The sequence below is a fragment of the Micrasema longulum genome, unplaced genomic scaffold (assembly GCF_059751315.1).
Source record: "Micrasema longulum isolate JH-2025_06_02 unplaced genomic scaffold, ASM5975131v1 h1tg000625l, whole genome shotgun sequence".
Taxonomy (NCBI): Eukaryota; Metazoa; Arthropoda; class Insecta; order Trichoptera; family Brachycentridae; genus Micrasema; species Micrasema longulum.
The window spans coordinates 17,298-29,594 of record NW_028277821.1 but is presented as its reverse complement, the minus strand read 5'-3'; the positions used below and the strand labels follow the sequence as shown (position 1 = coordinate 29,594).

The window sequence follows — 12,297 nt, the reverse complement described above, 5'->3', positions numbered from 1 at the left end:
GTGCAACAAACTATGGTGATGGTGGGATTCGGATGTTAGTTTAAAGGATGTCCTGGCGATGAAACGGGTACGTCTCGAAACTGGTAGACATTGGAAAGTCGGTAAATGGTTTTATACAAAAAAATTATGTGCATATTTTTTTTTTTAATAAATATTTGCGCTCCTATCATTTACCAAAATATTTAATTTTGGGGGCCATTTTCAACGAGTTGTAAATATCTCACTATTATAAAATGAGAATCAAGTTGAGGTAGACTACGACTCGAATCATGGACCTTTGAGCCATGAGTCCGAAACACTAGTAACGAGACCACAGCTCGAAGTATAAAGTTAACACAGTCAAAATGAGACATAGAAATATTTTGATTTTATGAATAACAATTTTAAGGATTTAGCATATTTTGTAATTTAATTTTAAAACTTTGTAATTAATGCTAGAAACACATTTTTTGTAAAATAAAAATAATTTTTAAACAATGATAAAGTATAACGACAAATAGTTGTAAAATTACGTCATGATTTATTATCATGTATGTATTTTATAATAAAGAATTATTACTTACTTATTAATTACAAAAATATATTCAAATTTTGGGGGCAATATTCAACGAATTGTAAATAACTCACTATTATAAAATATTGTTGTGGTGTAGTGGTTAGCGCGTTTGCCTACCATGCGACAAGTTTTGGGTTCGATTCCCAACATGGCTGACATGAAATATTTATTTTAAAAGGTGTTTTAATAAGAATGTCTCGTAGTCTCTGGACTGGTACCTGAAACGTAAGACTGATCATCTTACTTTCATGTAACAAAAATGGTCAAGATGCGCAGTGATCGGTGTTTCGATGTTGTGCCCCATGCACCATTAGGTGGGAAAGGAATGATTAAGATGATTATAAAATGGGAATTAAGTAGTGGCTGGATGGTTTTCGAACCTCTGACTTTTAATTTGTGAGACACTATTCACAGGAACACAACCCCGTTTATAATATACTGACATATTTCTATTTAAATATGCGCCTTCAGTGAATCCGATTATAAGTTTTTCTTTTAATTAAAAAATGTAACCATTTTAAGGCGTACAAGTGGCCAAGTTATAATTGTAAAATGGCAGATATTAGTCAGGCATATTAAAGGCATTGTTGTGATTTATTTCGCGTCCAGGCGGATGAACAGTACATGTCTGTTTGTGAAAATGGAACCAGAACTCTGCACGAGGGATTTTGACTCGTTGGTTACTCTCAGGTAAAAAACATGAAAAAGGAAGTAGAGACAAGTCAACCCCGAGTGTAGTAGTTGGCGCGATCACTTACCATTCTTGACGTCACAGGTTGAATTTCTGGCAGGATCGAAGTGAAATATTTGTTTTAATGATGGATTGACATTAAAGTATTTAATTGCCATTGTATGTTCCATGTAACAGAGATAATCTAGATGCCCTGCGATTTGAGTGCCAATAAGGAGATCAATTTAATCAGAAACTAATGGTACATAACTACATGCTGCACTGGTATGCGTAGCTATTTTATTCCTAAGCCAATAATATGATTTTTTTACAGACTATGAAGTTCAACTGGACAGTAGGGGTAGAGAGTGCTGTGGATTCTTCCTTCTTCTGGGGTTACCTGGTGACTCAGATTCCTGGTGGTTTCCTGGCCTCTCTATATCCTGCCAACAGGATTTTCGGTACTGCCATCGCCTGCTCCGCCTTCCTCAATCTCCTGGTACCTGGAGCGAAGATCCTTCATCCTTTCGTGCTCATCATCATCAGGGTACTGCAGGGACTGGTTGAGGTTTGTAAATATAATAAATATTTTGGTATATTGAATTACACGCATTTGGAAATTCGATACGTATAGTAGTGGAATAATTTCTTTAAAAACTTTAAAAAATTCTTTAAAATTTCATATTTATTAACCAGTCTAACTTTATTTTCACTTATATTTTATATTTTAATAACATTTGTGTTTGTAACAATCACTGCCGTATCACATTAATCAAAAAAAATATATAGGCAAAGTGAAAAAAATGCAATTAATGAATTTACAAACACACTAAAGGAAGTAAAAAAAATGTATTTCTTTGAATAACGTATGTTATTTAGAACTGTTTCGAGTCGTAAGCATAATTCTTTAGGTGTATATAATATGGAACCAGGGCAGGATGATGGCTTCAATCAGCTCATTTTGTTGCTTAGATCAGTTCTGTGGTGATCATTTAACCACTTTTTGAAATGCCTAGCTCTAAGGTATGGCTCTCCGTCCTGCTTAAAAATGCACTTGCGTGGGTCCCATTCCAATAAATCCTCGATTGTAGGCAACACTTTCCGCTCTAACACTGCTTCTTGGTACTTTTTGCATTGATGTTGCCCTCAATGACAGCCAACCGTCCGGCCATGCTGCCCCACATCGTCACACTGACTTAGTGCCTCATGGTGGCCGTGGTACACTCGGACAAAAATCCTCTTCAAGTCGGCGGCGAACAAATTTCACCCCGCCACCGCCGAAGATGCTAATTTTGGTCTCGTCGCTCTAAATGTCTGCATCGGTTTCTAGTTCAGATATAACTTTTTTCTTGGGTTGTTCACTCGCAAACAATTTTTATAAAGTTTTTTAGAATAGATCTGTCAGAAACTTGTACACAAGGTGTTCTGATAATGTTGTTGAAATATTAAATAAATAATGTATATAAAAATAAATAAATCGCACTGATATTCTCATTGATAAATGTACATTTTTTAAAAAGTATATATGTCTTAAATGTAAATTGACTTGAGAATATTAATGATTTCAAGGTTCTTTAGTTAAGAAAATCGTTATTATATAATATCATTATGTGCAATTTATTAAGAAATTAAACGTCGTAAATTTTCACTCCCTCAGCATCCCTTAACAGACAGACCAACACAAACGTGCTTGTGCACTGATGATACCAATTTAAAATTCGATTATTCATTTCTGTCACGCTGTCCTTATAACTAACACAGTTACATTCCGCCGATCCAATAATTTATACAAAGGCGCTTCCTCAAATTTAATAACGGATAATAAAACTTGTTATTTCTTTATCCTTTTATCGAATTTCTTATTTCATGGGGTAAATTCAGAAATAAGACGTTTCTCTTTCATAAAAATGTTTTGAATATAATCTCATTTGGGAATCTAGTCATCTTGTAGCGGTTTATAGGATAAGTATGGTCGGTGACTATTCGTGCATCGCAGTATCGCGAATACTCTGTCTGCAGACCGTTAATATCAGATTTTATTGTAAGTTTATTCCTTTGATGATACAAAGAAGTGAGCTTGTTCCTTGCAACACAATACGGAGTAAATCTCGGCTCATCTTATGGGCTCATATCCGCTCGGATGGGCTGCTATACAAAGCTCGTTTTCTATACTTACTAACACATAAATATGTATCAGGCGGACCGTGTTGTCATTGACACCATAGCTTATATGAGAGTTTATACAATGCTTGATTTCCGACTCCCCGGAAACACACATTTTCAGCGTAATACGATTTTTTGATGACAGTCCATTTTACTTCTATTCACTAGATTCATTGATAAAATTAATGGACATTCATATGAGTATGTTTTTTAATTTAATTTATACATTTACTTAAAAACAATTTTTTCGTTCCTCAGCTAAGGTGCCCAGTGCCGGGAAAACATTTTGCTATTAGTTTTCAAACATTTATTGACATAATTATTGTGAATTGTGTTCATGAGCATATTGGTAAAATATTATTTACACAAATGAAGACATTTTGTCTACCTATTTGAATTTATTCACGTTTTTCAATACGCGTACCTACATTGTATATACACTACCCACATAATACATACAACTTGCCTCCATTAGGTACTTTTTGGTAACAATTTTATTTTAACTGTTGATACTTAAGTAGTAGAGTACGCTGTGTAGAGTGTGTATGTATTATTTCCTTTTTTGTTAACAATAAACATACTCTGTTTTTTGATTCTGAAAGTTTTCTTACTGCTCAAATACCAATATCTTTTTTTTAAGGCCTAATTGAATATTTCCTATTCCCATTTTCTAAGGTGTAATAAACTATCTTAAATTTTTTCGTACGAAAAATTTCACTTAACACTATACTGGATTTATTTTATGTTCATTCATCTTCGTTGCCTTGATAAAAACGTCACGTTAAATAAATTAAACATTTTGGAAAATTTGGTTCCATAATTACATACACATATTTATGTAGATTTATATTTTAAAAAATATTCCCTTTCGTGCTGCTGTGGATATTTTTATCTTCTGACGCATCCCGTGGTCTTGTTCCTTTCCTCATCTCTGTGAAACTTCTCCCTACTATTTGTGACCCTGTTATAGGTGTTGTCAAATGTACGGATCAGGTGGCCTCCAAAAAAGAATTTCAAGGCTTTCAAAAAGTTTTGTTATCATTTCGGCGAATTTGTCATCCCCAATCATGCCCAATCAATGAAATCCGTCAGTGATAAATTCCATATATCTTTTCCTCAATCCACTGAAGTACATATAATGGTAATGCTGGATTACCTTTTTTCAGTATAATGATTAAATTATTCAGATTACAGAGAGCTCCTTTGGGTAGTTTTTCTCGTTTGAAAATGAGCTATTTTCCTTGTATGTGGGCCCGGCAAGAAGACTTAAGTCGTCAGCGGTGTGCAGTATCTCGAGGGAAAGCTGATGAATACGATGTATTTTTAGGGCGTGACGTATCCAGCTTGTCACGGTATCTGGAGGTTCTGGGCGCCCCCGCTGGAACGCTCCCGCCTCGCGACCCTGGCGTTTTGCGGCTCCTATGCCGGGGTGGTAGTGGGGATGCCACTCTCGGGATTTCTCATCGCGTGGATAAGCTGGCAGGCTCCTTTCTACTTCTACGGCGTTTGTGGATTCATCTGGTAAGAATCTGTCCATCTTAATATCATTAAACTAAAATATCCGCATCCAGTGGCGCAAAGAGCAGTACTACATTTTTTTTTGTTAAAAATATTTTTCTGGTGACTTTCTATACTAGGTAGCCATGTTTTGAGGCAGAGTCTTAGCATTTGCCTTTTTTTATTTTAGTTGAGTGATTCGGTATTCAACACATTTAATTTCAGCGCATCTTGATCATTTGATACATGGTACAAGATAGTCAGTATTGCGTTTCAAACCAAGTCCAGGGACTACGGAATACAACAAGGAAAAATAAAAATGTTACTGTATTTCTGAGCGAAATATGGATTTTTGGTTTAATTTTGAAAATAAAACGTGGACTCTTGGAGTCTGTGACACAACTCACAGGACCACAACATATTTCTTAAATGTTGATCTTAGTTGGATATTGATGCTGGAAGCCATAATCTAAACCATAGCTGATAATTTCAACATAAAAAATATCAATATATTATCAATAAAAATCAACAAATTACGGGTAGCGGTTTAACTACAAATATTCTAATTAAAAAAAAAAAGAATTTTGCAGATGATGGAAAGTTAAATTTGAAAACATTTTTTAAGGTATCTTGTCTGGTTGTGGCTGTCTTTTGAGAAGCCCAGCAAGCACCCTGCCATCTCCGCTCGCGAGCTCATGTACATCGAGCAATCTCTGGGAACATCTACCAACGTTGCCATGCCAACCATTGCCACTACTCCATGGAGGGACTTCATGACGTCACTCCCTGTCTATGCCATCATCGTAGCCAATTTCTGCCGCTCCTGGAACTTCTACTTCCTGGTTCTGTTTCAAGCAAAGTACATGCAGACCACATTTGGCTTGGAGATTGGAGAGGTAAGACAACAGAGACCCTGTTACGGTTGATTGCACCAAATAACATAATTTTGGTAAATTTATTGTAAAAGTACAAATACCATACATCAATACAAGATTTATTGATAAATAATATTATTTGAACCCAAAACATTTATTTTATTTTACAGACAGGAGTAATTGCAGCTCTACCCCATTTGCTGATGACCATTATTGTGCCCCTTGGAGGTCTTCTTGCTGATTATGTTAGGAAAACTGGAATGCTATCTACTACCAACGTGAGGAAAATCTTTAACTGCGGAGGTTTTGGATTAGAGGCTCTGTTCTTCATTGTTGTCGCCTATTCCAAAACAGCGGTAAGATATTATATTAAGTTTTTCTACTGACATTTCTTGGTGGAACTGCATTTTAATTATAATAATAAAAATACTTTATAGTTTTATTCCACTTTTATTTATAATTATTTTATAAATTTTTTACCAGTGCCCGGGTTTCGTCGTGACCGACATCGTCAGACCGGTCTATCACTGGTAAAAAAATTATAAAATAATTATTAATAAAAGTGGAATAAAACTATAAAGTATTTTTATTATTATAATATTATATTAATTTTAGGTTCTGTTTGTTATTTTGATAAAAAAGTATTTAATCAAATAAAAGGGATCTTTTTAGTTTCTAAGATGTTTTATGTTTTGTAAAAGCATATATTATTTACCATTATTAAATTTACAAATTAAAATTCATCAATTGTTTGTTCCTCTAGGTCCGATCAACAACAGCTCTGTCATTTGGTGTGGCAGCGAGTGGCTTTGCCATTTCTGGATACAACGTGAACCACTTGGACATCGCCCCGCGTTACGCCAGTATCCTTATGGGCATGTCGAACGGGATTGGAACCATTGCTGGGCTGATTTGTCCAATAGTCATCGATAACCTCACCGTCGAACCGGTAAGTGATCAAAAATAATATATTTGACGCAATATTAGTCGAACAAGAAAAACACATGTACACCGGAACCGCTTTTTATTGAGTTTTCTTTACACGGTACAACAAAAAATTCGAACATTAATTTAACTATGCTTAATGGAAATATGTTTTATAATACCGACTATTTGGTTTTGGATTTCCCTGCATTGCTCTTTTTTTTACTAGGGGCAGAGAGGTATGCACAAGGGATAGGTGATGCACACGGTACTTTTTTTTTTTTGCCGGTGAGACATCTAAACTGCTTAACACGGGATAGCTTCCCCATTTTAAGACAGTATATATATTTTTTTAGAATATGTCATTTTTTTCATAAATATTATCCACTTCATTTTAAAAAGAACTTTTTAGTTAGTGTTCTCATTTTTATAATTAATATTCAAAATGAGATTAAACGAATACATAATGTAAAATCACAAACGTCAAATAAAAAAAATAGATAAACCGTTACAAATTTGAAAAAATTGGGTAGTTATAAATTAGGTGAAGGTTCATTCATATTACATCAAAATTCAGACCCAAAGTTAATTGTTAACATATACGTGTTAAAATTAAGTCATCATAATTACCTTTCCGTACCGAATGGTGCATAGGGCACCGCATTGGTACACCAATCGTAGCGTATCTTAAACTTTTTTTTCTTACACTTCAGGTACCTGTCCACGGACTATGAAATATTCTGGGGTAAAGACACCCTTTAAAATAAGGATTTCATGTCAACCATGTCGGGAATCGAACCCGAAATCTCTTGCATGGCAGGCAACGCGCTGACCATCACACCATGAGGCCGACAAAGTTACGACACATGTATTAAAACAGTTATTTGAAATCAGTTTTTTGGAAGAGAAAATTATAAATCTATTTTTGAGACATTTTGGTCCTACACCAATACAGTTACATGGTGATTTCTTAATGTCAAAAAGTAAAAATAAGACATTTGAATCGAATGCATGCATCGAATGCTCAAACCGATTTTTTTTTTAGATAGTAAATTAGGTTGCTCTCTTTGAATTTTCATATCGAACTTTGTGATCATGAGTCGTACTGTAATAACCAAGTGTAAACAATTAAATCATACATAGATGGATAGATTATTAACTTATTAAGGCTGTATTTAAAGTAGGTTTTGTTTAGGCATTAAATGTTTTATAAATATAAAATATTCATCATAACAGATCTCACAACGGGTGTGAATGGCCTTATATAAATTCCTGACTTCTCCGTACTAGAAACCTCTGACTGCTGTTCCCGATTATCAAATAACTTTCGCTTGGCGCCTCTGAACAATATCCCTAGACACAATCTCTTACACTTCCTGACGCGGGGCGCTGGCGCTCAAATTACGCCATTTTTCAATATTTTGTTTCCAATTTAGGGTATTCAGCTTTTCGTGGTTTAGGTAACCACGAAAATATTTAAGAAATACGGCTCAATAAAATCTTGTATTTTTAGACAAATAAATCATTTAGAACAACACCTCTACAGAGAGTTATTGATTCAATTAATTTTTTAGTACTTCACTAATATTCCTGCTTTTCATACAAAATTTTTGTTCACACTGAAACTTAATCAATGCAAGTGGTATATCAAATTTAACAAAAAATTATAAAGTAAAAAAAAATCAAATAAATTTAATACAAATGAAATATGTTAATTAGTTTTGAAGTCATTCACGAATTTCTGTATCTGGGCGAATGAAGAATACAATTCTGCTGTGTGAAATATCCCTGAAAAAGTATTTTCGACTCAATGACATCATGATAATTCATTTTACGCACCTATTGGTGAATAGGACACTGCATTGGTACACCAATTGCAGCGTATCTTGATTATTTATGTTACATGAAAGTAAGATGATCAGTCTTACGCTTTAGGTATCTTTGGGACAGGAATTTGAATGTAAAACATCCTTTTATATAAATATTTTATTTCAACCACGTCGGGAATCGAACCCAAGACCTCTTGAACAGTAGGCAAATGCGCTGACTACACCACGAAGTGCAATCTGTCGGTGTAATGACCATTATACATTACACCGACATGGCTACTCTCAGTTAAAAATCCTGAAAAAGGACATCGATTGGTGATAAGTCTGCCTCATAGTATAGTAGTTGGGAAGTTTACCTTGTGGTCCTGGGTTCGATTCCTGATGTATTAGTTTTAAATTTATTTTACACTGCAACATTTCATTGTTTTTGGACTGGGACCTGAATTGCAAAACTAATTACCTTACTTTTATAAGTTGATCAATATTAACTTTATTTGGTGGACCAAAGCAAACCCCTATGCACCATCTAGTTTGACCATTTGAACAAAATATGATGACATTCAGCTCTGACCGTGTCATGTCATTCAAAATTCGACATAAATATTCGGAAGTAAAAATAAAATGCGTTTAAGTGGAAAACTCATATTAACGGTGGTTTAAACTGCAATGGTTTCATTGTTCATGGACTGGAACTTGAAGCGTAGGACTAATCATCTTTCCTTCATTATAGCAAATTAGTAAATTACGATGTATTTAATTTATAAATGTAGTGCTCTATGCACCACTAGATGCGGAAATGGGATTGATGATGATAATTAGCATGCAATTCTACCAAATAATGTCAGTAGAGAAACTTTATTTGTTAAACTAAATTGATTATGTAAGTAAATTTAAACAAACAGTTTTAATAATGCCTTCTCAAAAACAATAAATAGTTTAGGTTTAGAATCACTGTATTCGTGGGTCGTATAGTATAGAATATTCATATTGCGTTATGATCACGTACAACGGGACCACGCATCGCTGACTTTTCCCATTGGAAAACTCCGCTTTATAACCGAGCCAGGGCTCTAAAGGAAGGGTGGGTGGCAGGAGATTGATGGCTGGAAATGAGAAGACCATTCATATCATATCGCTACAGTCGCCCCATAGGGCTATTCACGGGCGTGAATAACAAAACGTCTTTATAACAATCCGATGATTAAGGAAATTTAATTTTGTTAACAGTCTGTAGTTATACGCATAAAGGCTGTATTTAAAAACGAATTGAATCTAAAATCTTTATTTGAATAATCAGACATGCTAAGCATTAATAGAGTGTCAGATTTTTGTACAAAAATTTGAAATTTTCATACAATCGAGTCTTAAGAGGATAGGCGGTGTCTGGTAATTTTGATGAATAGGTATTTGATCATTGTATTTCTGTCACTTTCTCGCAAACGCCTCCCCTATACTGTGCTTAGTTTCAAGTTAAATTTACAAAAAAAAATCATTAGCATGTACAATAAGAATGTTTAAATCATGTGTCCATAATTTCAATATGCGTGTTTTTCGCCCGTTTTAGACAGCTGAAAGCTGGAAGACAGTCTTCATCATGGCAGCCACCGTCCACTTCATCGGAATAACTTTCTACGGCCTCTTCGCTTCTGGAGAACTTCAACCCTGGGCAGAACCTAGCCTAGAGGAGCAGATGTCCTGGGAGAATGGACCTAAGCCAGTGATAAAGGAAGATAATATGAGGGAGACTAATTTGGTGAGTCGTTCACCTTAGAACCTCATCAAATTTTAAACTTCCAAGTACTGTACAATAAATTCGCCATTTTCAACAGGTCAATAGAAATTAAATTTGATCCATAACTGTGGAGGAGTGAGATTGGTTTCCCGGACTTTCGAGTCAGTACTACGGAATCACAACCCAGTACTATAAGGATTTTTTTTTATATTGAAATATACAAGATTTACTTCATAAAGTAATCCCGTTTCTATTTTCAATTAAAATGCGTTTTTTTTGTAAAAATAAAAAATTCCACAAGTTGTAAACAACTCACTATTAGAAAATAAGAACCAAGCTAGGGTATAGTGGGAATCGAACCTCGGACCTCTGATCCGTGAGTCCGCAACACTAGCCACGGGACCACAACCAGATTAACCGATCTTTTGGTCAATTTTATAGTTGAGATGTCAAAACGTTAGCAATTTTTTCGACTGAGGACTTCATTTTTGTATGAATATGCAAACTTTAAATTTAATTTAAACATTTCTTATTGAAATCAGTACTACCATTATTTTTCAATTGAATATCACGTTAAATAAAAAAATATTGTATCCGTCTTGTTAAGAATTATTTTTATAATTTTTGCTTTGACGATGAAAACACTTATAATGTGTACGTAGGTTAAAACAAATTTTAGAACCGAAGGATAAAAACGATTTTATTTTCTTTTGATTTTGAAAATCGGAAAAACGATTTTATCTTCGAGAAAGCAAACACTTAATTAAAATTGAAACATACACTTTTTTCATCTCAATAAATTTACTTCTCCTTCTATCATTACGCCATTTACCCGTAAGGGTAAGCGGAGAATAATGAATCGCTACGCACTTCTATTCTGACAAAACATTTTTAGCTACTTTCTCATTTATACATTTTAAAATACGTGCAATTCGATTGTGTCTGCTTTTGACGTGCCCAGACTTGAGATTTTTAATTGATTTGATTATGCTTCGTCTTTTTCTGTCGTCCCTGTCACGTGATACCTAAATTCACTTGACCCAAATAAGCATTTCAAACGTAATTGATTGTAAAACTATAGTTCCGTATAATAATTATACAATTCTTTTACACAGGATGCCAGTCCAGGTTCGCAGATGGTTACACAACCACCGCCAAGTTACGGAGCTGTTCAGCATGTTCCAGGAAATCCTTTCGCTTCAAGTTTTGTAGAAGAAACCCCGGTACAACCACAGGCTCAAGATACATACATGCACGGCACTGTAGATGACAGAACTTATTAGAAGAAAGATTATGTACTTGTAACTCATTTTGAAATCTAGAACGTTCCATCTTTTGTAATAATTATTTAATGCACACAAGTTATCGCACAAACTTTAATTACGGATAAGTTGATAAAATTTTAATAATTTTGAAATGCACTTTTTATGTTCTGCCTAAGCACGTTAGTTAAACTTATTTTGAGGTTCTAGGTTTTGAATTGTGAATCAATAATAATACTCATTAAAAAAATAATATATAACATATATTCAAATTACTTATTGGTGGTTATAGATATAAAAATATGCGTGTTTTTATTTCAATATTAGAATATATCATCGATTATATCTGTTTAGCCTCTTTACAACGTATGTAAATATTATACCGCATAGGGATGTATATAAAACAAATATATTGTTGTTGAATTCTTGAAAAAATATACCATTATCTTAGGTAGGAATTTGATGATTATTCAGCGTTGTACTTAGAGATCAGGTTTGTTACTGTGTTAGATTAACATGATTTAAATGTAATACCTATAAAAATATACTCATTTTTGTTAAAAATGTTTGATAAAACTGCGTGGTAAATAAACAATTTGGATAAAAGAGCTATCATTTTTCTAAGTATTTTCTAGTACATATAATCTGTAATAAAGATTACTCATAAAAATATTTTTAAACCAAACTAATTACAAAAATATCACTTTTATGCTATTCAAAATTTCCAATTTCTGGCAAAATATAAATGTAATGTTAAGGTCAATAAATGTAATTAAAATTAGTCGAATA

The 12,297-nt window shown here is 33.9% G+C and overlaps 1 protein-coding gene across 1 annotated transcript in view; it reads left to right on the top strand.

The window, feature by feature from the left end:
* Positions 1–11,830, top strand: part of VGlut (Vesicular glutamate transporter) — a 121,362-nt gene extending 109,532 nt beyond the window's left edge. Inside the window, exons 5-11 of the mRNA XM_088228997.1 lie at positions 1,561–1,794; positions 4,717–4,910; positions 5,512–5,782; positions 5,932–6,117; positions 6,525–6,710; positions 10,079–10,267; positions 11,362–11,830. Coding sequence (XP_088085123.1) covers positions 1,561–1,794; positions 4,717–4,910; positions 5,512–5,782; positions 5,932–6,117; positions 6,525–6,710; positions 10,079–10,267; positions 11,362–11,529 — 1,428 coding nt within the window. The 3' untranslated portion in view covers positions 11,530–11,830. The remainder of the gene's footprint in view (positions 1–1,560; positions 1,795–4,716; positions 4,911–5,511; positions 5,783–5,931; positions 6,118–6,524; positions 6,711–10,078; positions 10,268–11,361) is intronic.
* Positions 11,831–12,297: the final 467 nt, after the last annotated feature.